Source organism: Aphelocoma coerulescens, chromosome 12 (genome assembly GCF_041296385.1).
Source record: "Aphelocoma coerulescens isolate FSJ_1873_10779 chromosome 12, UR_Acoe_1.0, whole genome shotgun sequence".
Lineage (NCBI taxonomy): Eukaryota > Metazoa > Chordata > Aves > Passeriformes > Corvidae > Aphelocoma > Aphelocoma coerulescens.
The window spans coordinates 3,458,985-3,485,506 of NC_091026.1; the positions used below are offsets into that span (position 1 = coordinate 3,458,985).

General features: G+C 54.2%; 2 protein-coding genes across 2 annotated transcripts; both read right to left on the reverse strand.

Moving 5' to 3' along the window:
* Positions 1-1,917: 1,917 nt before the first annotated feature.
* On the reverse strand, positions 1,918-14,318 carry LOC138117754 (uncharacterized). The gene is made up of 19 exons (XM_069028310.1): positions 14,276-14,318; positions 13,867-13,958; positions 13,681-13,782; positions 13,277-13,401; positions 13,038-13,200; positions 12,841-12,951; positions 12,521-12,630; positions 12,251-12,369; positions 11,092-12,096; positions 5,624-5,731; positions 5,215-5,306; positions 5,029-5,130; positions 4,625-4,749; positions 4,386-4,548; positions 4,193-4,299; positions 3,869-3,982; positions 3,599-3,717; positions 3,160-3,444; positions 1,918-2,183 (listed from the first exon to the last, which is right to left on the reverse strand). The coding sequence occupies exons 1-19, from the start codon at positions 14,316-14,318 to the stop codon at positions 1,918-1,920; spliced, it is 3,351 nt and encodes a 1,116-aa protein (XP_068884411.1).
* A 5,072-nt stretch (positions 14,319-19,390) lies between these two features.
* LOC138117755 (G2/M phase-specific E3 ubiquitin-protein ligase-like) lies at positions 19,391-23,277 on the reverse strand. The gene is made up of 10 exons (XM_069028311.1): positions 23,235-23,277; positions 22,826-22,917; positions 22,640-22,741; positions 22,236-22,360; positions 21,997-22,159; positions 21,800-21,910; positions 21,480-21,589; positions 21,210-21,328; positions 20,234-21,055; positions 19,391-19,656 (listed from the first exon to the last, which is right to left on the reverse strand). The coding sequence occupies exons 1-10, from the start codon at positions 23,275-23,277 to the stop codon at positions 19,391-19,393; spliced, it is 1,953 nt and encodes a 650-aa protein (XP_068884412.1).
* Between the last annotated feature and the right edge of the window lie 3,245 nt (positions 23,278-26,522).

The following is a 26,522-nucleotide window of genomic DNA, read 5'->3' on the forward strand; positions in this document are numbered from 1 at the left end:
AGTGACTATTTTTTTGGTAATCTCCAAAAGTCCAGATATTTACTAGGCAATTATCTGAAAGACAAGAAAGCCAGACAGCTGCTCAGCCTTTATTTTGCCAGGACTTCCTCACGGGCTGCTACCACAACCTAGACCCCAAGTAAGGGTGGCAAATGTTGACTACAAACCATTCATAAGCGGGCAGCATTTTTTCCTCACTGAATTCCAGTAAGAGTTTAAAAGGAAAAAAACACAAAAGGGGTGAATAAGTTCAGTTGTACCTCTTAGGCGTTCATCATCTTTGGAGAGGAAGAAAACTCTAGCACTTTCCGTGTGGGGTAAAGAAAGAAACCTGGACAAGTACAAAGGGATTTTAGCATCCTAAAAGGCACTACCAAATTCCATGAACATGAGTTAAAGCTGCAGCGCTTCAGAGAAACGGTAAACATTGAAGAGCTTTACTCCACAGTAACCAAACAGAGCCTTCTATAAAAACCCCCACTTTTTAAAAGAAAACTGACTGTGTCTTTGGCTTTTGGCCAAACTCAGATTGGGTTTGGTCAACCCAAAACGACCCAGTTAATTTCTTGTGCTCAACTTCTCTCTCTTCATATTCAACTTCACATCAAAGGGGCTGCTGGGAGTTTTGACTCTGTGCAGCACAAACGGTTTGTCCAAGATGACTTTCACTGCTCAGAGGTGTGCAACGTCCGTTTCCCATTTCCTGAGTGCTGCTCTTAATATGCCCACAGCATCCAACTACGACAACCAAGGAGAGAACCAATACAAATGGAACTTGCATTTCTCGGTCCTTTCCAATTTCTGATGGCTCAGGCTCATCATCACTCTCAGAACTGCTGTCTTGGAAACGTGGATCCTCTTGCCACGTGACTTTTACCGGTTTTATTGGTCCCAGTATGTAAGGCTCTGCAATATAACAGCACCAAAAAAGAAAAAAAAGCCAAAACCAGGTTATTCCTCTACTTGCCAGGAAAAGTCCTTCCTTTCAAGTGAAATACTTACACTGGAGAAGGCAGATTTAGGAAGGACAGAATCTTCTCCCCTCAGATTTTCTGAGCTAAATCTCTGCTCCAGTATTTTCCCCTTTGTTCTAGGCATCTCCCACGTATTCCTAAACCTTGATCGCTGCATTCAGAAGACACTAACTACCTTCTGAATTCAGCAGAAGTGTGGGGGGCTTGTTGCTTTGTGCTGTTGCACACAAAGCACCTTGGGTTTTTTAATCTTTTGGGTAACTTTGCACAGTTTCTTTTCTTTCCTACAAGACTGTGACTTGATTTAATATTGTTTCATCTTCATTTCATAAGGCCTCATTTTATCTGAGGTTAGGACATGCCAATGATGATGTGTCATTCAGCTTCCATTCTCTAAAGGTCCAAGAATAGAATTCAGTAACTAATAAAATATTCTTGAATCTTGGGGTCAGCTCCAGGATTTTGCTCTTCACTCTACATTAACACACATTTTCTTTGCAATCTGGTTGGGTTCTATGAAACTTGCCAGGACTGGTGTGTCACCTTTTTCCCTGTTTGAGAAATTTAGGGGATGACAACAAGCTTTTTCACCACTCTGCAAAGACCCCACTGCCTTCTCTCTCAAAGCCCGCCTTTCAGAACTCTGAGATGCAAGCACGAGTTACCTCTCCTTAATCTACCGCAAGCCTGGCAAGTAGAAATGAAGATCAGAATGCTTCTGCCTAATTACTGGCTTCTGCTGCTGAAAATCCCCTGGATCCAGACCCTCTTTACACCGTATTGCTCTGCAGTGCCTGCCTTAAGCTCTTCCTAGGAATGGCACCGTTAGAAGGGTTCTGCTGTTACCTTCTTTCATGCCCGACTCCTGTGTGTCTCCGAAGAAGGAAAAGTGAAAGCACTCGACTCCTGAGCTACGTCGTTCGCAGGCAAAGGTCCCAGATGGTCAGCTGGGACAGAGTCCTGCGCATCCTCTTTGTCCCAAGGGTATGTCCTCAGTGTTTTCTGGTTTGTTCTTTGAAGGTCCAAACAAGTCTTTTAAATCAGCAGCAATGTCGTAATAGATTTCTTCAGACACTTGAGGCAGTGTCTCACTCTCTTCTTTCTTCTTCCTTTTGGCTTTCCTGAAATCAGATTGTTCAAGGATAGCAACACAGCACATGTCCTTTCCAAAGACAGCTTCCCTAAGAGCCACCTTGCTCTTCTGTCTCCCTAAACGTATCCAAGCCCATTAAGGAGTGGTTCACTATCAAGGGGAAGCAGTGGGGAAACATCTGAGGTTTGAGTCTAAAGGCAGGAGCAAGTGTCCTTTTTAATTAGCCACCCCCTTAAGTGACTTTTCACTTAATAGGTGGTAACATAGAAATCAGGTATTTAGCACAGATTCCTGCCAATAGCAATGTCAAGAGTTAATACACTTTTCTCAGAGACCTGCAAATCTCAAGGTCCCTGTATTGAGCTTCCTCACCTTCACTTACGGCAGAGAGCAGACGGACTAGAAAGAAAAGATGACACTACATGCTGCTTTTCGAGGCCTGAGTTGAGGCCCGACGTCGCTGGCGGGAGCGGTTGCTCCTGGTGGATGTCTCCGACAATGTCACCCTACGCCTGGGCGTCTCAGCCCTTGGTGCTGTCCTGCGGCTGCTGTCACGGCGACTCCTCGACCGCACCGGTGAATTTGAGGCCCGACGTCGCTGGCGGGTGCGGCTGCGTCTGGGGGATGTCTCCGATGGTGTCCTTCTGTGCCTGGGCCTCTCAGCCCTTGGTGCTGTGCTCTGGCTCCTGTCACGGCGACTCCTCGACCGGGCAGGTGGATTTGAGGCCCGACGTCGCTGGCGGGAGCGGTTGCTCCTGGTGGATGTCCCTGATGCTGTCTCCCTTGGCCTGGGCGTCTCAGCCCTTGGTGCTGTGCTCTGGCTCCTGTCACGGCGACTCCTCGACCGCACCGGTGGATTTGAGGCCCGACGTCGCTGGCGGGTGCGGCTGCGTCTGGGGGATGTCTCCGATGGTGTCCTTCTGTGCCTGGGCCTCTCAGCCCTTGGTGCTGTGCTCTGGCTCCTGTCACGGCGACTCCTCGATCGGACAGGTGGATTTGAGGCCCAGCTTTGCCGGCGAGAGCGATTTCGCCTGCGGTCAGACCCAGAGCTTCTGGAATGGCTGGTGTCTGATGACCTTGATGTCACCTCACTCTCCATGCAGGGGCTGCTGCTCTCCAGCGAGGAAGATTGCAGCAGCTGCCCCATTGGTGCATGTTGGACGCTGCTGCGTTTGCTGGTCTCTGGAGATGGAGACAGGGGAGGCACACCCGATGGTGCCAGGATGCCAGAGTTGGGGCTGATGGCCTCGGATTGTGCAGAGCCATGGGAAGGCTCCAATCCATGGGAAGGTTCCAATCCTGACTGTCCAGCCAGGCTGGGGACATTGAGCTCCAGTTCATCCCTGGGGGCATAGAGCTCCGGCTCATCCCTGGGGGCTGTAAGGGGAAGAAGGAATGAGAGGGGCCCAGCAGGCCTGGGCCAGGCCAGGCCAGTGCGGTGCCCCCAGCCCTCCAGGAGCGGACAGGCTCTGCCAAGCCCAGCCTTGGCACTGACCCCAGCCCAGGGCCACGCAGCTGCGTTGCCTCATACCTGTGCCCAGATCAGCACAGCTGTCGCACTCCCAGCTGGGTGTGTCGTTTCTGAGGCCAGAGCAGCGCCTGTGGGTGCCCTCAGCAGCACAGGAGGAGCACAGGAGCAGTTCCCAGGGCCTGGGAAAACAAATGGTTTCATGGCACTGAGGACAAAGCGTCCACAGCTCGGGATTGTCCGGCTGAGCTCTTCTTCTGGCTCCTTCTGCTTCGAGCCCTTGCCAAGACACAGGTTCCCTGCAGAGCCCTGGGGTGCAGCTGCCCAACTTACCCCTCTTCCTCTGCCTCCTCCCTGCCTCCTGGATAAAGGCACTTCCTGGCATTGCACTGGCTGTGCCTGTCTCCTAATTCTGCAAAGGCATCGTTGTCCTCCCATGTTGGCTCTCTGATGAGGAAAGGAGAAGCCGATGAGCTCGTGCTGCTCCACCATCCTGGAGGTACAGGCTGTCCCTGCTCTTCCTCCAGTGCTTTTCCAAGTCTTGCGTGAAGCTGAAGCCCAAACTCACGGGACAGGGCAGGGCCAGGACTGCGGGGGCAGGCCCTGGCACAGCAGCTGCCCCCTCCTGTGTTGTGAGCCAGGCAGAAGGACACCGACCTGAAGGGGATTCGGATCCCCATGATGAACATTTGGACAAGAAACTCATCATCGTCTCTGCAGAGGGGGCACTGGAAGTACAATGCACCAGCGCGCAAGGCCTGTCCCTGCAGGGCAAACAGCAGCAGTGTGAGCAAGGCCCTGGTGCTGCTGAGCACCTGCTGTGCCCCGGGGCTGCGGGAATGGCTCCTACCTGGATGCAGTCCCTGTGGAACCAGGCCCTTTTGCACGCTGGGCACACCAGTGTTGTGTAGCTCTTTCTCTCCTCCACAGGCTCCATGCAGATGGGGCATTCAGTGCCCGGCTCCGGAATCACCGTCACATCCTGTTCTGGGGAGTGCTCAGGGCAGTAGGCCCTGGGGGAAAAGGGATGGGCAAAGTGAGACGTGCTGGGTCCTTCTGCAGGGGTGGCCAGAACGGGAGAGGACGTACCTGTATGGGGTTATGTAGTTAGTCACACAGTGACCCTCCTTGGCACAGGGCAGGTGGAACCATCTGTCGCAGTCTTTGTGACAGCACATGATGGTGGCCCCAGTCTCCCCACAGACGCAGCAGTGCTGGAAAGAGCCAAGCAGCCCCATCAGAGGCAGCCTCGGGCCTCCCCAGGCAGCCCCACGGCTCCGGGCAGGGCGCAGGACTGTGGCCGCTGCTGGGTCTCAGCCCACAGACCCGCCTGGAGGAAGAGGCTCCTGTGCCAGAGCCTCTGTGGAGCTGCTGGGAGCCAGACTTTTGTCCCACAGCTGGTGGGAAGGGCCGGCCTTTCTTTTGTGGGGTCTGGGCTAAGCCCTGGCAAACCTCGCCTGGCACAAGCCTCCCTGCTCTTGTCAGGCTCTCACCTGCTGAGCCGCCCGGCTGACTGCAAGTTGGATATCGCGAGGGCGAAACCCCTTGAGTCCAATCCGATCACTGTCTTGTTGAAAAATGAGGCTGGCGAAATTCTGTGGCAAAGGCAGGGAGCTGATGAGGAGAGAGTGGCAGGGGCTGCCCACTGCAGTGCTGGAGAGAGGCTCAGCGCAGCTCACCAGGCAGAAGACGTGGGCACAGAGCCCGTGCTTCTCCCATTTGTCGCCGCAGATGTCCGGGTCAGCCTCTGCGCGGCGGCACAGCAGGCATGCTGCAGGGGACAGAGCCAATGGCACCGGGCACCTCTGCGGGGCTCTTAGCCCGCAGCATCGGCCCCAAGGGCTGCTCTGGCCCTGCCTGCCTGGCTGATGGGCAGGCCTGGAGGCCTTGGGGAGCAGGGGACAGCGCGGGCACGGGTGTCCCCACAGCTGCCCCCTGGCCCGGCTGGGCCCCCCTTGGGGAGGAAGGAGGCTCCCAGCCCCAGCATGGCTGGGCAGCTCCTGCCTCCCCCTGCCTCCGCTCCGGGCCCCACGCTGGCTGCCCCAACAGCCCCTGTGCCAGCCTGCGGGAGGGCTGCTTTGCCCTCACCTGGCTCTCTGGCATCAGGGGCCTCCTGCTTCCCTTCTGCCATGGCTCTTGTCAGCAGTGAGTCCCTGTGCAGAACCACCGCGGTCTTCTCCAGGGGCTCGTCCTCTCCTTTTGTGGGAGAAAGAAGAGTGTGGGGAGTTTGTAGAACAGGCCCAGAGCCACGAGGGCACTACTCCCTGGTGAGCCCTGCGTGAGCCCTGCTCCAGTCCGCCTTCTCCTCCCGTCACAGCGTCGAGGAACACTGCTGTCTCCCGTGGATGTTCCTCTGCTGCGTCTGGGAAGGAAGAGGCAGGTGAGCCTGCAGCACAGGCCCAGAGCCCCGAGGTGTGGGGCCCCTCTGGCCCCTGGGCAGCCCTGTCCCTGTCCTACCTTCCCCTCCCGTTGTCAGGTCGCACTGACACACGCTGGCCTGAGCTCAGCGTTCCCTCTTGTGGCCTTGGTCGCACGGGTCACAATGGCCACTCTGACATCAGCAACGTGCACCCAAAATGGGGGCAGCGATGGCCTCAGTCCCACGTCACCCGTTTGAGGCTGCCCCCTTGGGAACCGAGGTTCTGAGATGGGTCCGAGCCTTTGGTCAGAGCCCAACCAGGGCAGGGGCTCCTGCAGCAAGTGCAGGGTCAGATGCCAGGCCCTGGGGCAGCCATCGAGGGTGGCACTGTTGGCAGAAAGGGGCTGTTCAGGCAGTGCCACTCCAGGGCTCCTGCCCCTGGCAGTCGGCTGCCCAGAGAGCTTGTGGGCTCTCTTGCACTGGACAGATTCAAAAGCTGCCCCAGGTGGAGCGACGTTTTCCCTGACACCTGTCTGGAGAAATCCCAGAGGAACCTGATTTGATGCTCTTGCTGATCAGTGTTGGGAACAGGAGATAAAACTGGAGACCACCACACGTGGCTCCCAACCTCAATTATCCTGTCACCCTATGAACTAACAACTTTGACATTTAGTATTAAATGGAAAAGTTAGTGTTAAGCTCCTGAGAAACGTCAGCTTTTACACTGACTCTGATGGAAACCCAGAGAATTCAGTGGGAGTTTTCTGCGTGCAGCTGACTGGAGAGCTTGAACCAGTCCTCGACTCAGAAGTCAAATGCAGGAGGATGCTTTTCCCACATGAAAGGCACTTTTGCCAGTTTGGTCCATGCCTTCCTACTAGCAAATAAATAAATTGAAAAAAACAGCTAGAAGAGAAGCACAAACCGTTCTTTTGGCCTTTTCTCATTCATGTCTTTGCAGGCATGCTCCTGGAAAATCCAGATCAATGGCTTCTAGAACAATCAGCGGGACCCCTGGAAAGCAAGGGGTGACGAGCAGGGACACCCTGCACCTGCCTGATGCCGGGGCAGGGGGAGTTCATCAATTTTCCTGTCTCCATGGGAGAGGCACCTTGGGAGGACAAGGATGCCTTCACTGAACTAGGAGGGAGGCACAGCTGGTGCAATGCCAGGGAGTGCCTTTATCCAGGAGGCAGGGAGGAGGCAGAGGAAGAGGGCTAAGTTGGGAAGTGGCACCCCGGGGTCTGTAGTGAACCCGTGTCTCGGCAAGGGCTGGAAGCAGAAGGAACCAGAAGAGCTCAGCCGGACAATGCCGAGCTCTGGACACTTTGTCCTCGGCGCCATGAACCTCCTTGTTCCCCAGGCCCTGGGAGCTGCTCCTGTGCTGCCCCTGCAAGTTATGCATAGACACAGAGCTACCTGCTCTTTCCCAACCCTGTGCAGCACTGGACAGGAGGACACAGTAAAATGTTGTCTTCGTTACATGATCTAATTATCAAAAGTCCGGCCAAGAAGCAACTGACATTGAAGCCCTACACACAGAAAACCCCAACCCCTGGTACAAACCTTGAATTGACACAGGACATGTATACCTGTTCAGAAACACAGGCTGACAGTGTTGGCCAATAGTTTTTCCTATTAGATCTTGGAAAGGATTTCCAAAGTAACATTGTTTGGCAACTTCTTCAAGGAAGAAACATGACACACTTCTCATCAGTAAAAGAAGCTTTATTGGTTTGCTTTCACTTTTCTTTTGGCGTCCTTATGCTTCTTCCGGCATTCCTGAAAATAGTGAAAATCCAACGTATTATTATTAGAAGTTTCTGAATCCACTATTAGGAGAAGTCTCTAAATTCACTCTTTCTCTTGAACACTTTCTTTATGTACAGTTAAGTCGCTGGTCCTGTCCTGTAACGTGCAGAGATTTAGTGGTTTACCTGAGTGACGTCACAACCTGATGTTATACACACCAGTATACTAAACCACTTTTGTTCTCTGGTAATTACAAAGTTTCAGGCTCTTGTTGAGGTCCTGAATTAATTTCTCATGCAGATTCATAGCCCTGTTCCCTCCTCATGCTCAGCTTTCAGCCACAGTTACCAGGGAACGGACGTTTCACACTCACCTCAAGCAATAATCTACGTCTGTCTTCCCAATCCTCTTTTTCTTCACTGAGCTCTACAGATCTACAAAATAACTTTGGGCCTTCTGCACAAAACAAAGAACCAATTATAAGGGTTAAACACTTCTGCTGCTGCTGCTGCTTGGATCACTCATGAGCAACACAGCAATAAAGTCAGCAGCCCTATTCTTCGCATCCTTCCTATTCTCTTCCCCCCACCACCACACGTGGGCTCCAACAGAAATGTTCTGTGTTACAGCCTCGTGTACTACGAAGAATGAAAGGCAGCAGCAGTTCTCCTGAACATGCTGAAATCTAGATTGCAGTGAAATAGCAGCTGCTCCAGTAAAAGCTCAACACCAGGATGAAAACTGATGCTGGCTAAGGACTGAGATCTCCATTTTAACACGCGCTGTAAATCAGATAGGCTGGAAGACTACAGAGCACTAAGATTATATATATGCTGAAAAGGATCCAAAATGTCTAGGCAACTTGTCCAGTGACTATTTTTTTGGTAATCTCCAAAAGTCCAGATATTTACTAGGCAATTATCTGAAAGACAAGAAAGCCAGACAGCTGCTCAGCCTTTATTTTGCCAGGACTTCCTCACGGGCTGCTACCACAACCTAGACCCCAAGTAAGGGTGGCAAATGTTGACTACAAACCATTCATAAGCGGGCAGCATTTTTTCCTCACTGAATTCCAGTAAGAGTTTAAAAGGAAAAAAACACAAAAGGGGTGAATAAGTTCAGTTGTACCTCTTAGGCGTTCATCATCTTTGGAGAGGAAGAAAACTCTAGCACTTTCCGTGTGGGGTAAAGAAAGAAACCTGGACAAGTACAAAGGGATTTTAGCATCCTAAAAGGCACTACCAAATTCCATGAACATGAGTTAAAGCTGCAGCGCTTCAGAGAAACGGTAAACACTGAAGAGCTTTACTCCACAGTAACCAAACAGAGCCTTCTATAAAAACCCCCACTTTTTAAAAGAAAACTGACTGTGTCTTTGGCTTTTGGCCAAACTCAGATTGGGTTTGGTCAACCCAAAACGACCCAGTTAATTTCTTGTGCTCAACTTCTCTCTCTTCATATTCAACTTCACATCAAAGGGGCTGCTGGGAGTTTTGACTCTGTGCAGCACAAACGGTTTGTCCAAGATGACTTTCACTGCTCAGAGGTGTGCAACGTCCGTTTCCCATTTCCTGAGTGCTGCTCTTAATATGCCCACAGCATCCAACTACGACAACCAAGGAGAGAACCAATACAAATGGAACTTGCATTTCTCGGTCCTTTCCAATTTCTGATGGCTCAGGCTCATCATCACTCTCAGAACTGCTGTCTTGGAAACGTGGATCCTCTTGCCACGTGACTTTTACCGGTTTTATTGGTCCCAGTATGTAAGGCTCTGCAATATAACAGCACCAAAAAAGAAAAAAAAGCCAAAACCAGGTTATTCCTCTACTTGCCAGGAAAAGTCCTTCCTTTCAAGTGAAATACTTACACTGGAGAAGGCAGATTTAGGAAGGACAGAATCTTCTCCCCTCAGATTTTCTGAGCTAAATCTCTGCTCCAGTATTTTCCCCTTTGTTCTAGGCATCTCCCACGTATTCCTAAACCTTGATCGCTGCATTCAGAAGACACTAACTACCTTCTGAATTCAGCAGAAGTGTGGGGGGCTTGTTGCTTTGTGCTGTTGCACACAAAGCACCTTGGGTTTTTTAATCTTTTGGGTAACTTTGCACAGTTTCTTTTCTTTCCTACAAGACTGTGACTTGATTTAATATTGTTTCATCTTCATTTCATAAGGCCTCATTTTATCTGAGGTTAGGACATGCCAATGATGATGTGTCATTCAGCTTCCATTCTCTAAAGGTCCAAGAATAGAATTCAGTAACTAATAAAATATTCTTGAATCTTGGGGTCAGCTCCAGGATTTTGCTCTTCACTCTACATTAACACACATTTTCTTTGCAATCTGGTTGGGTTCTATGAAACTTGCCAGGACTGGTGTGTCACCTTTTTCCCTGTTTGAGAAATTTAGGGGATGACAACAAGCTTTTTCACCACTCTGCAAAGACCCCACTGCCTTCTCTCTCAAAGCCCGCCTTTCAGAACTCTGAGATGCAAGCACGAGTTACCTCTCCTTAATCTACCGCAAGCCTGGCAAGTAGAAATGAAGATCAGAATGCTTCTGCCTAATTACTGGCTTCTGCCGCTGAAAATCCCCTGGATCCAGACCCTCTTTACACCGTATTGCTCTGCAGTGCCTGCCTTAAGCTCTTCCTAGGAATGGCACCGTTAGAAGGGTTCTGCTGTTACCTTCTTTCATGCCCGACTCCTGTGTGTCTCCGAAGAAGGAAAAGTGAAAGCACTCGACTCCTGAGCTACGTCGTTCGCAGGCAAAGGTCCCAGATGGTCAGCTGGGACAGAGTCCTGCGCATCCTCTTTGTCCCAAGGGTATGTCCTCAGTGTTTTCTGGTTTGTTCTTTGAAGGTCCAAACAAGTCTTTTAAATCAGCAGCAATGTCGTAATAGATTTCTTCAGACACTTGAGGCAGTGTCTCACTCTCTTCTTTCTTCTTCCTTTTGGCTTTCCTGAAATCAGATTGTTCAAGGATAGCAACACAGCACATGTCCTTTCCAAAGACAGCTTCCCTAAGAGCCACCTTGCTCTTCTGTCTCCCTAAACGTATCCAAGCCCATTAAGGAGTGGTTCACTATCAAGGGGAAGCAGTGGGGAAACATCTGAGGTTTGAGTCTAAAGGCAGGAGCAAGTGTCCTTTTTAATTAGCCACCCCCTTAAGTGACTTTTCACTTAATAGGTGGTAACATAGAAATCAGGTATTTAGCACAGATTCCTGCCAATAGCAATGTCAAGAGTTAATACACTTTTCTCAGAGACCTGCAAATCTCAAGGTCCCTGTATTGAGCTTCCTCACCTTCACTTACGGCAGAGAGCAGACGGACTAGAAAGAAAAGATGACACTACATGCTGCTTTTCGAGGCCTGAGTTGAGGCCCGACGTCGCTGGCGGGAGCGGTTGCTCCTGGTGGATGTCTCCGACAATGTCACCCTACGCCTGGGCGTCTCAGCCCTTGGTGCTGTCCTGCGGCTCCTGTCACGGCGACTCCTCGACCGCACCGGTGGATTTGAGGCCCGACGTCGCTGGCAGGTGCGGCTGCGTCTGGGGGATGTCTCCGATGGTGTCCTTCTGTGCCTGGGCCTCTCAGCCCTTGGTGCTGTGCTCTGGCTCCTGTCACGGCGACTCCTCGACCGCACCGGTGGATTTGAGGCCCGACGTCGCTGGCGGGAGCGGTTGCTCCTGGTGGATGTCCCTGATGCTGTCTCCCTCGGCCTGGGCGTCTCAGCCCTTGGTGCTGTCCTGCGGCTCCTGTCACGGCGACTCCTCGACCGCACCGGTGGATTTGAGGCCCGACGTCGCTGGCGGGTGCGGCTGCGTCTGGGGGATGTCTCCGATGGTGTCCTTCTGTGCCTGGGCCTCTCAGCCCTTGGTGCTGTGCTCTGGCTCCTGTCACGGCGACTCCTCGACCGGGCAGGTGGATTTGAGGCCCGACGTCGCTGGCGGGAGCGATTGCTCCTGGTGGATGTCCCTGATGCTGTCTCCCTTGGCCTGGGCGTCTCAGCCCTTGGTGCTGTGCTCTGGCTCCTGTCACGGCGACTCCTCGATCGGACAGGTGGATTTGAGGCCCAGCTTTGCCGGCGAGAGCGATTTCGCCTGCGGTCAGACCCAGAGCTTCTGGAATGGCTGGTGTCTGATGACCTTGATGTCACCTCACTCTCCATGCAGGGGCTGCTGCTCTCCAGCGAGGAAGATTGCAGCAGCTGCCCCATTGGTGCATGTTGGACGCTGCTGCGTTTGCTGGTCTCTGGAGATGGAGACAGGGGAGGCACACCCGATGGTGCCAGGATGCCAGAGTTGGGGCTGATGGCCTCGGATTGTGCAGAGCCATGGGAAGGCTCCAATCCATGGGAAGGTTCCAATCCTGACTGTCCAGCCAGGCTGGGGACATTGAGCTCCAGTTCATCCCTGGGGGCATAGAGCTCCGGCTCATCCCTGGGGGCTGTAAGGGGAAGAAGGAATGAGAGGGGCCCAGCAGGCCTGGGCCAGGCCAGGCCAGTGCGGTGCCCCCAGCCCTCCAGGAGCGGACAGGCTCTGCCAAGCCCAGCCTTGGCACTGACCCCAGCCCAGGGCCACGCAGCTGCGTTGCCTCATACCTGTGCCCAGATCAGCACAGCTGTCGCACTCCCAGCTGGGTGTGTCGTTTCTGAGGCCAGAGCAGCGCCTGTGGGTGCCCTCAGCAGCACAGGAGGAGCACAGGAGCAGTTCCCAGGGCCTGGGAAAACAAATGGTTTCATGGCACTGAGGACAAAGCGTCCACAGCTCGGGATTGTCCGGCTGAGCTCTTCTTCTGGCTCCTTCTGCTTCGAGCCCTTGCCAAGACACAGGTTCCCTGCAGAGCCCTGGGGTGCAGCTGCCCAACTTACCCCTCTTCCTCTGCCTCCTCCCTGCCTCCTGGATAAAGGCACTTCCTGGCATTGCACTGGCTGTGCCTGTCTCCTAATTCTGCAAAGGCATCGTTGTCCTCCCATGTTGGCTCTCTGATGAGGAAAGGAGAAGCCGATGAGCTCGTGCTGCTCCACCATCCTGGAGGTACAGGCTGTCCCTGCTCTTCCTCCAGTGCTTTTCCAAGTCTTGCGTGAAGCTGAAGCCCAAACTCACGGGACAGGGCAGGGCCAGGACTGCGGGGGCAGGCCCTGGCACAGCAGCTGCCCCCTCCTGTGTTGTGAGCCAGGCAGAAGGACACCGACCTGAAGGGGATTCGGATCCCCATGATGAACATTTGGACAAGAAACTCATCATCGTCTCTGCAGAGGGGGCACTGGAAGTACAATGCACCAGCGCGCAAGGCCTGTCCCTGCAGGGCAAACAGCAGCAGTGTGAGCAAGGCCCTGGTGCTGCTGAGCACCTGCTGTGCTCCGGGGCTGCGGGAATGGCTCCTACCTGGATGCAGTCCCTGTGGAACCAGGCCCTTTTGCACGCTGGGCACACCAGTGTTGTGTAGCTCTTTCTCTCCTCCACAGGCTCCATGCAGATGGGGCATTCGGTGCCCGGCTCCGGAATCACCGTCACATCCTGTTCTGGGGAGTGCTCAGGGCAGTAGGACCTGGGGGAAAAGGGATGGGCAAAGTGAGACGTGCTGGGTCCTTCTGCAGGGGTGGCCAGAACGGGAGAGGACGTACCTGTATGGGGTTATGTAGTTAGTCACACAGTGACCCTCCTTGGCACAGGGCAGGTGGAACCATCTGTCGCAGTCTTCGTGACAGCACATGATGGTGGCCCCAGTCTCCCCACAGACGCAGCAGTGCTGGAAAGAGCCAAGCAGCCCCATCAGAGGCAGCCTCGGGCCTCCCCAGGCAGCCCCACGGCTCCGGGCAGGGCGCAGGACTGTGGCCGCTGCTGGGTCTCAGCCCACAGACCCGCCTGGAGGAAGAGGCTCCTGTGCCAGAGCCTCTGTGGAGCTGCTGGGAGCCAGACTTTTGTCCCACAGCTGGTGGGAAGGGCCGGCCTTTCTTTTGTGGGGTCTGGGCTAAGCCCTGGCAAACCTCGCCTGGCACAAGCCTCCCTGCTCTTGTCAGGCTCTCACCTGCTGAGCCGCCCGGCTGACTGCAAGTTGGATATCGCGAGGGCGAAACCCCTTGAGTCCAATCCGATCACTGTCTTGTTGAAAAATGAGGCTGGCGAAATTCTGTGGCAAAGGCAGGGAGCTGATGAGGAGAGAGTGGCAGGGGCTGCCCACTGCAGTGCTGGAGAGAGGCTCAGCGCAGCTCACCAGGCAGAAGACGTGGGCACAGAGCCCGTGCTTCTCCCATTTGTCGCCGCAGATGTCCGGGTCAGCCTCTGCGCGGCGGCACAGCAGGCATGCTGCAGGGGACAGAGCCAATGGCACCGGGCACCTCTGCGGGGCTCTTAGCCCGCAGCATCGGCCCCAAGGGCTGCTCTGGCCCTGCCTGCCTGGCTGATGGGCAGGCCTGGAGGCCTTGGGGAGCAGGGGACAGCGCGGGCACGGGTGTCCCCACAGCTGCCCCCTGGCCCGGCTGGGCCCCCCTTGGGGAGGAAGGAGGCTCCCAGCCCCAGCATGGCTGGGCAGCTCCTGCCTCCCCCTGCCTCCGCTCCGGGCCCCACGCTGGCTGCCCCGACAGCCCCTGTGCCAGCCTGCGGGAGGGCTGCTTTGCCCTCACCTGGCTCTCTGGCATCAGGGGCCTCCTGCTTCCCTTCTGCCATGGCTCTTGTCAGCAGTGAGTCCCTGTGCAGAACCACCGCGGTCTTCTCCAGGGGCTCGTCCTCTCCTTTTGTGGGAGAAAGAAGAGTGTGGGGAGTTTGTAGAACAGGCCCAGAGCCACGAGGGCACTACTCCCTGGTGAGCCCTGCGTGAGCCCTGCTCCAGTCCGCCTTCTCCTCCCGTCACAGCGTCGAGGAACACTGCTGTCTCCCGTGGATGTTCCTCTGCTGCGTCTGGGAAGGAAGAGGCAGGTGAGCCTGCAGCACAGGCCCAGAGCCCCGAGGTGTGGGGCCCCTCTGGCCCCTGGGCAGCCCTGTCCCTGTCCTACCTTCCCCTCCCGTTGTCAGGTCGCACTGACACACGCTGGCCTGAGCTCAGCGTTCCCTCTTGTGGCCTTGGTCGCACGGGTCACAATGGCCACTCTGACATCAGCAACGTGCACCCAAAATGGGGGCAGCGATGGCCTCAGTCCCACGCCACCCATTTGAGGCTGCCCCCTTGGGAACCGAGGTTCTGAGATGGGTCCGAGCCTTTGGTCAGAGCCCAACCAGGGCAGGGGCTCCTGCAGCAAGTGCAGGGTCAGATGCCAGGCCCTGGGGCAGCCATCGAGGGTGGCACTGTTGGCAGAAAGGGGCTGTTCAGGCAGTGCCAGTCCAGGGCTCCTGCCCCTGGCAGTCGGCTGCCCAGAGAGCTTGTGGGCTCTCTTGCACTGGACAGATTCAAAAGCTGCCCCAGGTGGAGCGACGTTTTCCCTGACACCTGTCTGGAGAAATCCCAGAGGAACCTGATTTGATGCTCTTGCTGATCAGTGTTGGGAACAGGAGATAAAACTGGAGACCACCACACGTGGCTCCCAACCTCAATTATCCTGTCACCCTATGAACTAACAACTTTGACATTTAGTATTAAATGGAAAAGTTAGTGTTAAGCTCCTGAGAAACGTCAGCTTTTACACTGACTCTGATGGAAACCCAGAGAATTCAGTGGGAGTTTTCTGCGTGCAGCTGACTGGAGAGCTTGAACCAGTCCTCGACTCAGAAGTCAAATGCAGGAGGATGCTTTTCCCACATGAAAGGCACTTTTGCCAGTTTGGTCCATGCCTTCCTACTAGCAAATAAATAAATTGAAAAAAACAGCTAGAAGAGAAGCACAAACCGTTCTTTTGGCCTTTTCTCATTCATGTCTTTGCAGGCATGCTCCTGGAAAATCCAGATCAATGGCTTCTAGAACAATCAGCGGGACCCCTGGAAAGCAAGGGGTGACGAGCAGGGACACCCTGCACCTGCCTGATGCCGGGGCAGGGGGAGTTCATCAATTTTCCTGTCTCCATGGGAGAGGCACCTTGGGAGGACAAGGATGCCTTCACTGAACTAGGAGGGAGGTACAGCTGGTGCAATGCCAGGGAGTGCCTTTATCCAGGAGGCAGGGAGGAGGCAGAGGAAGAGGGCTAAGTTGGGAAGTGGCACCCCGGGGTCTGTAGTGAACCCGTGTCTCGGCAAGGGCTGGAAGCAGAAGGAACCAGAAGAGCTCAGCCGGACAATGCCGAGCTCTGGACACTTTGTCCTCGGCGCCATGAACCTCCTTGTTCCCCAGGCCCTGGGAGCTGCTCCTGTGCTGCCCCTGCAAGTTATGTATAGACACAGAGCTACCTGCTCTTTCCCAACCCTGTGCAGCACTGGACAGGAGGACACAGTAAAATGTTGTCTTCGTTACATGATCTAATTATCAAAAGTCCGGCCAAGAAGCAACTGACATTGAAGCCCTACACACAGAAAACCCCAACCCCTGGTACAAACCTTGAATTGACACAGGACATGTATACCTGTTCAGAAACACAGGCTGACAGTGTTGGCCAATAGTTTTTCCTATTAGATCTTGGAAAGGATTTCCAAAGTAACATTGTTTGGCAACTTCTTCAAGGAAGAAACATGACACACTTCTCATCAGTAAAAGAAGCTTTATTGGTTTGCTTTCACTTTTCTTTTGGCGTCCTTATGCTTCTTCCGGCATTCCTGAAAATAGTGAAAATCCAACGTATTATTATTAGAAGTTTCTGAATCCACTATTAGGAGAAGTCTCTAAATTCACTCTTTCTCTTGAACACTTTCTTTATGTACAGTTAAGTCGCTGGTCCTGTCCTGTAACGTGCAGAGATTTAGTGGTTTACCTGAGTGACGTCACAACCTGATGTTATACACACCAGTATACTAAACCACTTTTGTTCTCTGGTAATTACAAAGTTTCAGGCTCTTGTTGAGGTCCTGAATTAATTTCTCATGCAGATTCATAGCCCTGTTCCCTCCTCATGCTCAGCTTTCAGCCACAGTTACCAGGGAACGGACGTTTCACACTCACCTCAAGCAATAATCTACGTCTGTCTTCCCAATCCTCTTTTTCTTCACTGAGCTCTACAGATCTACAAAATAACTTTGGGCCTTCTGCACAAAACAAAGAACCAATTATAAGGGTTAAACACTTCTGCTGCTGCTGCTGCTTGGATCACTCATGAGCAACACAGCAATAAAGTCAGCAGCCCTATTCTTCGCATCCTTCCTATTCTCTTCCCCCCACCACCACACGTGGGCTCCAACAGAAATGTTCTGTGTTACAGCCTCGTGTACTACGAAGAATGAAAGGCAGCAGCAGTTCTCCTGAACATGCTGAAATCTAGATTGCAGTGAAATAGCAGCTGCTCCAGTAAAAGCTCAACACCAGGATCCCACATCTCCCCCCAAAACTGATGGCTGCTGATGACTGCGATCCCCATTTTAACGCGCGCTGTAAATCAGGCAGACTGGAAGCACGCAGGATGGTAACTGTATGAACACATCAGTTATTGCATCAGAGTTACCTAGTAGGTCTCAAGAAAGAAGCCTGTCCTAGAACTGTGTTCTATCACATGTAACAAGCTATTGTTTTGGTGGCCTGTGGAATGTTTTAGGGCATTGTATGTTTTCTTTGGTTGTTGTTTCCTTTGTTTTTAAGTACAAAATTCACTGGATTCAGAAGAGAAAAACCAAGATTCATGAGGACAAAGAAGGGCATATGTGGCTGATAAGAATACTCAACATTCTTAATGATAGCAGCAGAAAGACAGGAAAAAAATAAAGATGATATACATGCCTGAAAGGGTCTGAAATGTCTAGGCAACTTGTCCAGTGACTATCTTTTTGGTAAGCTCCAAAAGTCCAGATACCCATTAGGCAATTATCTGAAAGACAAGAAAGCCAGACAGCTGCTCAGCCTTTATTTTGCCAGGACTTCCTCACGGGCTGCTACCACAACCTAGACCCCAAGTAAGGGTGGCAAATGTTGACTACAAACCATTCATAAGCGGGCAGCATTTTTTCCTCACTGAATTCCAGTAAGAGTTTAAAAAGAAAAAAATACAAAAGGGGTGAATAAGTTCAGTTGTACCTCTTAGGCGTTCATCATCTTTGGAGAAGAAGAAAACTCTAGCACTTTCCGTGTGGGGTAAAGAAAGAAACCTGGACAAGTACAAAGGGATTTTAGCATCCTAAAAGGCACTACCAAATTCCATGAACATGAGTTAAAGCTGCAGCGCTTCAGAGAAACGGTAAACATTGAAGAGCTTTACTCCACAGTAACCAAACAGAGCCTTCTATAAAAACCCCCACTTTTTAAAAGAAAACTGACTGTGTCTTTGGCTTTTGGCCAAACTCAGATTGGGTTTGGTCAACCCAAAACGACCCAGTTAATTTCTTGTGCTCAACTTCTCTCTCTTCATATTCAACTTCACATCAAAGGGGCTGCTGGGAGTTTTGACTCTGTGCAGCACAAACGGTTTGTCCAAGATGACTTTCACTGCTCAGAGGTGTGCAACGTCCGTTTCCCATTTCCTGAGTGCTGCTCTTAATATGCCCACAGCATCCAACTACGACAACCAAGGAGAGAACCAATACAAATGGAACTTGCATTTCTCGGTCCTTTCCAATTTCTGATGGCTCAGGCTCATCATCACTCTCAGAACTGCTGTCTTGGAAACGTGGATCCTCTTGCCACGTGACTTTTACCGGTTTTATTGGTCCCAGTATGTAAGGCTCTGCAATATAACAGCACCAAAAAAGAAAAAAAAGCCAAAACCAGGTTATTCCTCTACTTGCCAGGAAAAGTCCTTCCTTTCAAGTGAAATACTTACACTGGAGAAGGCAGATTTAGGAAGGACAGAATCTTCTCCCCTCAGATTTTCTGAGCTAAATCTCTGCTCCAGTATTTTCCCCTTTGTTCTAGGCATCTCCCACGTATTCCTAAACCTTGATCGCTGCATTCAGAAGACACTAACTACCTTCTGAATTCAGCAGAAGTGTGGGGGGCTTGTTGCTTTGTGCTGTTGCACACAAAGCACCTTGGGTTTTTTAATCTTTTGGGTAACTTTGCACAGTTTCTTTTCTTTCCTACAAGACTGTGACTTGATTTAATATTGTTTCATCTTCATTTCATAAGGCCTCATTTTATCTGAGGTTAGGACATGCCAATGATGATGTGTCATTCAGCTTCCATTCTCTAAAGGTCCAAGAATAGAATTCAGTAACTAATAAAATATTCTTGAATCTTGGGGTCAGCTCCAGGATTTTGCTCTTCACTCTACATTAACACACATTTTCTTTGCAATCTGGTTGGGTTCTATGAAACTTGCCAGGACTGGTGTGTCACCTTTTTCCCTGTTTGAGAAATTTAGGGGATGACAACAAGCTTTTTCACCACTCTGCAAAGACCCCACTGCCTTCTCTCTCAAAGCCCGCCTTTCAGAACTCTGAGATGCAAGCACGAGTTACCTCTCCTTAATCTACCGCAAGCCTGGCAAGTAGAAATGAAGATCAGAATGCTTCTGCCTAATTACTGGCTTCTGCCGCTGAAAATCCCCTGGATCCAGACCCTCTTTACACCGTATTGCTCTGCAGTGCCTGCCTTAAGCTCTTCCTAGGAATGGCACCGTTAGAAGGGTTCTGCTGTTACCTTCTTTCATGCCCGACTCCTGTGTGTCTCCGAAGAAGGAAAAGTGAAAGCACTCAACTCCTGAGCTACGTCGTTCGCAGGCAAAGGTCCCAGATGGTCAGCTGGGACAGAGTCCTGCGCATCCTCTTTGTCCCAAGGGTATGTCCTCAGTGTTTTCTGGTTTGTTCTTTGAAGGTCCAAACAAGTCTTTTAAATCAGCAGCAATGTCGTAATAGATTTCTTCAGACACTTGAGGCAGTGTCTCACTCTCTTCTTTCTTCTTCCTTTTGGCTTTCCTGAAATCAGATTGTTCAAGGATAGCAACACAGCACATGTCCTTTCCAAAGACAGCTTCCCTAAGAGCCACCTTGCTCTTCTGTCTCCCTAAACGTATCCAAGCCCATTAAGGAGTGGTTCACTATCAAGGGGAAGCAGTGGGGAAACATCTGAGGTTTGAGTCTAAAGGCAGGAGCAAGTGTCCTTTTTAATTAGCCACCCCCTTAAGTGACTTTTCACTTAATAGGTGGTAACATAGAAATCAGGTATTTAGCACAGATTCCTGCCAATAGCAATGTCAAGAGTTAATACACTTTTCTCAGAGACCTGCAAATCTCAAGGTCCCTGTATTGAGCTTCCTCACCTTCACTTACGGCAGAGAGCAGACGGACTAGAAAGAAAAGATGACACTACATGCTGCTTTTCGAGGCCTGAGTTGAGGCCCGACGTCGCTGGCGGGAGCGGTTGCTCCTGGTGGATGTCTCCGACAATGTCACCCTACGCCTGGGCGTCTCAGCCCTTGGTGCTGTCCTGCGGCTGCTGTCACGGCGACTCCTCGACCGCACCGGTGAATTTGAGGCCCGACGTCGCTGGCGGGTGCGGCTGCGTCTGGGGGATGTCTCCGATGGTGTCCTTCTGTGCCTGGGCCTCTCAGCCCTTGGTGCTGTGCTCTGGCTCCTGTCACGGCGACTCCTCGACCGGGCAGGTGGATTTGAGGCCCGACGTCGCTGGCGGGAGCGGTTGCTCCTGGTGGATGTCCCTGATGCTGTCTCCCTTGGCCTGGGCGTCTCAGCCCTTGGTGCTGTCCTGCGGCTCCTGTCACGGCGACTCCTCGACCGCACCGGTGGATTTGAGGCCCGACGTCGCTGGCGGGTGCGGCTGCGTCTGGGGGATGTCTCCGATGGTGTCCTTCTGTGCCTGGGCCTCTCAGCCCTTGGTGCTGTGCTCTGGCTCCTGTCACGGCGACTCCTCGACCGGGCAGGTGGATTTGAGGCCCGACGTCGCTGGCGGGAGCGGCTGCGTCTGGGGGATGTCTCCGATGGTGTCCTTCTGTGCCTGGGCGTCTCAGCCCTTGGTGCTGTGCTCTGGCTCCTGTCACGGCGACTCCTCGATCGGACAGGTGGATTTGAGGCCCAGCTTTGCCGGCGAGAGCGATTTCGCCTGCGGTCAGACCCAGAGCTTCTGGAATGGCTGGTGTCTGATGACCTTGATGTCACCTCACTCTCCATGCAGGGGCTGCTGCTCTCCAGCGAGGAAGATTGCAGCAGCTGCCCCATTGGTGCATGTTGGACGCTGCTGCGTTTGCTGGTCTCTGGAGATGGAGACAGGGGAGGCACACCCGATGGTGCCAGGATGCCAGAGTTGGGGCTGATGGCCTCGGATTGTGCAGAGCCATGGGAAGGCTCCAATCCATGGGAAGGTTCCAATCCTGACTGTCCAGCCAGGCTGGGGACATTGAGCTCCAGTTCATCCCTGGGGGCATAGAGCTCCGGCTCATCCCTGGGGGCTGTAAGGGGAAGAAGGAATGAGAGGGGCCCAGCAGGCCTGGGCCAGGCCAGGCCAGTGCGGTGCCCCCAGCCCTCCAGGAGCGGACAGGCTCTGCCAAGCCCAGCCTTGGCACTGACCCCAGCCCAGGGCCACGCAGCTGCGTTGCCTCATACCTGTGCCCAGATCAGCACAGCTGTCGCACTCCCAGCTGGGTGTGTCGTTTCTGAGGCCAGAGCAGCGCCTGTGGGTGCCCTCAGCAGCACAGGAGGAGCACAGGAGCAGTTCCCAGGGCCTGGGAAAACAAATGGTTTCATGGCACTGAGGACAAAGCGTCCACAGCTCGGGATTGTCCGGCTGAGCTCTTCTTCTGGCTCCTTCTGCTTCGAGCCCTTGCCAAGACACAGGTTCCCTGCAGAGCCCTGGGGTGCAGCTGCCCAACTTACCCCTCTTCCTCTGCCTCCTCCCTGCCTCCTGGATAAAGGCACTTCCTGGCATTGCACTGGCTGTGCCTGTCTCCTAATTCTGCAAAGGCATCGTTGTCCTCCCATGTTGGCTCTCTGATGAGGAAAGGAGAAGCCGATGAGCTCGTGCTGCTCCACCATCCTGGAGGTACAGGCTGTCCCTGCTCTTCCTCCAGTGCTTTTCCAAGTCTTGCGTGAAGCTGAAGCCCAAACTCACGGGACAGGGCAGGGCCAGGACTGCGGGGGCAGGCCCTGGCACAGCAGCTGCCCCCTCCTGTGTTGTGAGCCAGGCAGAAGGACACCGACCTGAAGGGGATTCGGATCCCCATGATGAACATTTGGACAAGAAACTCATCATCGTCTCTGCAGAGGGGGCACTGGAAGTACAATGCACCAGCGCGCAAGGCCTGTCCCTGCAGGGCAAACAGCAGCAGTGTGAGCAAGGCCCTGGTGCTGCTGAGCACCTGCTGTGCCCCGGGGCTGCGGGAATGGCTCCTACCTGGATGCAGTCCCTGTGGAACCAGGCCCTTTTGCACGCTGGGCACACCAGTGTTGTGTAGCTCTTTCTCTCCTCCACAGGCTCCATGCAGATGGGGCATTCGGTGCCCGGCTCCGGAATCACCGTCGCATCCTGTTCTGGGGAGTGCTCAGGGCAGTAGGACCTGGGGGAAAAGGGATGGGCAAAGTGAGACGTGCTGGGTCCTTCTGCAGGGGTGGCCAGAACGGGAGAGGACGTACCTGTATGGGGTTATGTAGTTAGTCACACAGTGACCCTCCTTGGCACAGGGCAGGTGGAACCATCTGTCGCAGTCTTCGTGACAGCACATGATGGTGGCCCCAGTCTCCCCACAGACGCAGCAGTGCTGGAAAGAGCCAAGCAGCCCCATCAGAGGCAGCCTCGGGCCTCCCCAGGCAGCCCCACGGCTCCGGGCAGGGCGCAGGACTGTGGCCGCTGCTGGGTCTCAGCCCACAGACCCGCCTGGAGGAAGAGGCTCCTGTGCCAGAGCCTCTGTGGAGCTGCTGGGAGCCAGACTTTTGTCCCACAGCTGGTGGGAAGGGCCGGCCTTTCTTTTGTGGGGTCTGGGCTAAGCCCTGGCAAACCTCGCCTGGCACAAGCCTCCCTGCTCTTGTCAGGCTCTCACCTGCTGAGCCGCCCGGCTGACTGCAAGTTGGATATCGCGAGGGCGAAACCCCTTGAGTCCAATCCGATCACTGTCTTGTTGAAAAATGAGGCTGGCGAAATTCTGTGGCAAAGGCAGGGAGCTGATGAGGAGAGAGTGGCAGGGGCTGCCCACTGCAGTGCTGGAGAGAGGCTCAGCGCAGCTCACCAGGCAGAAGACGTGGGCACAGAGCCCGTGCTTCTCCCATTTGTCGCCGCAGATGTCCGGGTCAGCCTCTGCGCGGCGGCACAGCAGGCATGCTGCAGGGGACAGAGCCAATGGCACCGGGCACCTCTGCGGGGCTCTTAGCCCGCAGCATCGGCCCCAAGGGCTGCTCTGGCCCTGCCTGCCTGGCTGATGGGCAGGCCTGGAGGCCTTGGGGAGCAGGGGACAGCGCGGGCACGGGTGTCCCCACAGCTGCCCCCTGGCCCGGCTGGGCCCCCCTTGGGGAGGAAGGAGGCTCCCAGCCCCAGCATGGCTGGGCAGCTCCTGCCTCCCCCTGCCTCCGCTCCGGGCCCCACGCTGGCTGCCCCGACAGCCCCTGTGCCAGCCTGCGGGAGGGCTGCTTTGCCCTCACCTGGCTCTCTGGCATCAGGGGCCTCCTGCTTCCCTTCTGCCATGGCTCTTGTCAGCAGTGAGTCCCTGTGCAGAAACACCGCGGTCTTCTCCAGGGGCTCGTCCTCTCCTTTTGTGGGAGAAAGAAGAGTGTGGGGAGTTTGTAGAACAGGCCCAGAGCCACGAGGGCACTACTCCCTGGTGAGCCCTGCGTGAGCCCTGCTCCAGTCCGCCTTCTCCTCCTGTCACAGCGTCGAGGAACACTGCTGTCTCCCGTGGATGTTCCTCTGCTGCGTCTGGGAAGGAAGAGGCAGGTGAGCCTGCAGCACAGGCCCAGAGCCCCGAGGTGTGGGGCCCCTCTGGCCCCTGGGCAGCCCTGTCCCTGTCCTACCTTCCCCTCCCGTTGTCAGGTCGCACTGACACACGCTGGCCTGAGCTCAGCGTTCCCTCTTGTGGCCTTGGTCGCACGGGTCACAATGGCCACTCTGACATCAGCAACGTGCACCCAAAATGGGGGCAGCGATGGCCTCAGTCCCACGTCACCCGTTTGAGGCTGCCCCCTTGGGAACCGAGGTTCTGAGATGGGTCCGAGCCTTTGGTCAGAGCCCAACCAGGGCAGGGGCTCCTGCAGCAAGTGCAGGGTCAGATGCCAGGCCCTGGGGCAGCCATCGAGGGTGGCACTGTTGGCAGAAAGGGGCTGTTCAGGCAGTGCCACTCCAGGGCTCCTGCCCCTGGCAGTCGGCTGCCCAGAGAGCTTGTGGGCTCTCTTGCACTGGACAGATTCAAAAGCTGCCCCAGGTGGAGCGACGTTTTCCCTGACACCTGTCTGGAGAAATCCCAGAGGAACCTGATTTGATGCTCTTGCTGATCAGTGTTGGGAACAGGAGATAAAACTGGAGACCACCACACGTGGCTCCCAACCTCAATTATCCTGTCACCCTATGAACTAACAACTTTGACATTTAGTATTAAATGGAAAAGTTAGTGTTAAGCTCCTGAGAAACGTCAGCTTTTACACTGACTCTGATGGAAACCCAGAGAATTCAGTGGGAGTTTTCTGCGTGCAGCTGACTGGAGAGCTTGAACCAGTCCTCGACTCAGAAGTCAAATGCAGGAGGATGCTTTTCCCACATGAAAGGCACTTTTGCCAGTTTGGTCCATGCCTTCCTACTAGCAAATAAATAAATTGAAAAAAACAGCTAGAAGAGAAGCACAAACCGTTCTTTTGGCCTTTTCTCATTCATGTCTTTGCAGGCATGCTCCTGGAAAATCCCGATCAATGGCTTCTAGAACAATCAGCGGGACCCCTGGAAAGCAAGGGGTGACGAGCAGGGACACCCTGCACCTGCCTGATGTAGATACAAAAATGCTGCTAGCGAGGATTTTCTTGTTATTTTCTAAGTCCGTGAGAGACTTTTCTCTCTCACAGAAGAGGTAGCAGGGAATGTAAACAACCAAGCCACCTGCAACCTTGAAAAGTCTTGTTTATGGTATAGTAGAAAAATATTTTGACAATGGATGTTTTAGGATTTTAGCCAATCACCCCCAAGGGGTGGCTGGCCCTTTGTCCAATTAGTCTATGAAGAAAAAAGTCTATAAAAGAGTTTGTAAAATAATTAAATAAATCAATCTTGCTGCACAACTCCTGCCTGCTGGATCTTCTCCTCCTCCTCCTCCCTATGGCTGCGGGACACGGTGCTATACCGTAGGAACCAGGCCTGCGGTAATATTTGGTGCTGCCCGACGTGATCTGCACTCTCTGACGTGTCCTGCTGCTGCGAGCCGAGCCGAATTCCTCTAGAGGTACGCTGTTCTCCTTTGTCCCCCGGGACCGGGAGGTCCGACAGAACTGAGAAATGGCAAACAGCGGCTCACAAACCGAAGCTGCGATGCTGGTCTGGAAAGGTGTGTTTAGCATATTGCGCACCTCCATTCCTGAAAACTCAGTTCGGGAATTATTAGACTGGGCTACTTTAAAAGGGATTTCCATGGACAGAGATACTGCCCTGGACTTTGCCTTATGGCAGGAACTCGGATGCGCTGTCCGACAGGAGCTCCCGACTGGGGACTCAGCAGCGTTAGAATTATACAAAACCTGGCGTTCATTATTTATCCTGCTGACAGACCTTGACTGTGATAGCAGGGCTGGCTCGCCTATCTCGGTGATGAGTGACGGAGGAATGTCCGAGGGGGGCCCCGTTGACTGGGTTTCCGGGGAAAATGATAATGGATTCAGAAAACCCCCCCCGGCTCCACAGGCAGAGCTTGCGCCGGCTCACCCTGCACAATCGCAGGACTCCACAGCCCCCAGGGACCCCGCGCCGCCAGAGGCGGTGGGGTCAAGGCAGCAGGAGGGCGCACAGCCTGCCTTGCCGTTCGGCTGGGCAGCGGCCACGGCTTATCCAGGGCCTCAGATCAGCGGCTTAGCCACTTGGATGCCCAGAGAGGCTCCTAGCTCGGTTCCGTATGGACCTGGATCTAACTTCTTAGCCGGCGTAGCGCCGGGCGTGCCTGCCCCGGGACTCCCTGGGTGTGGTCCGCTGCCCTCCCTGGCGCTGGACTGTTCTGCGCAGTCGCAGAACCGAGCCATCGACCTTTTAATGCAGCATTTGCCTTTTCTGATGGAGCTGCCAAACCTATCCCGAAGGATGGAGGAGCTCCTCACCCTGCTAGATCGGCGAATGCCCGAACCAGCGCCGCCCGCGCCCCCCCCCGCCATCTGCGGGAGACGCGGCTCCGAGCCGAGAAACGGCGCGGCCGGCGGCGAACCCAGAAGCGGCGCAGCCGCGGGAAAACCCGGACGCGGCTGCGGAGACGCGGCCAGAGACGGCGGCTGCGGAGCAGCGGGCAGGGGGGGAAGCGCCCAGAGCGACCCCCGAGAACGGGCCGGTGGCGGCAGCGCCGAGCGCGGCTGGGGAGCGCGAAACAGCAGCGGCAGCGGCGACCGCGCCGAACGCAGCTGCTGTGCCAGAGGCGGCGGCGCCGAGAGCAGCTGTAGCCTCAGAGACAGCGGCAGCAGTTCCAGTACCAGTTCGGTCGGGGCTGGCCGAGACGGCCTCCCGTATAGAAACTGGTGCAAAAACTGCCGCGCAGCCAGCTGCAGTCTGTCCTGTCTGTTCTGCCTCTAGCGAACTTAGCCAAAGTGCCCCTCCACGTAAATTTCTGTTCACTCCCAGCACCCCAAAGTTGCCTTTGCCTGATGATTCCTCGTCAGGCAGTGAGGCAGATGAGGTGCTGGCCCCAGGTCGTCAGGCGGCTGTAGCCGCGCGGCGAAGAAAAAGGCTGCGCCGGTCTCGCCCCTGGACCTTTC

Excerpts from the sequence above, each read along its gene's own strand:
- LOC138117754 (XM_069028310.1), bottom strand. The coding sequence starts at position 14,318 with ATGGCAGAAGGGAAGCAGGAGGCCCCTGATGCCAGAGAGCCAG. Across the intron at positions 3,983-4,192 it reads GGGATCCGAATCCCCTTCAG|AGAGCCAACATGGGAGGACA; the intron begins GTCGGTGTCCTT and ends TTTCCTCATCAG. Across the intron at positions 2,184-3,159 it reads CAGCAGCCCCTGCATGGAGA|GGAGACAGAAGAGCAAGGTG; the intron begins GTGAGGTGACAT and ends GGATACGTTTAG.
- LOC138117755 (XM_069028311.1), bottom strand. The coding sequence starts at position 23,277 with ATGGCAGAAGGGAAGCAGGAGGCCCCTGATGCCAGAGAGCCAG. Across the intron at positions 22,918-23,234 it reads CCCTGATGCCAGAGAGCCAG|CATGCCTGCTGTGCCGCCGC; the intron begins GTGAGGGCAAAG and ends TGTCCCCTGCAG. Across the intron at positions 21,911-21,996 it reads TCCACAGGGACTGCATCCAG|GGACAGGCCTTGCGCGCTGG; the intron begins GTAGGAGCCATT and ends TTTGCCCTGCAG.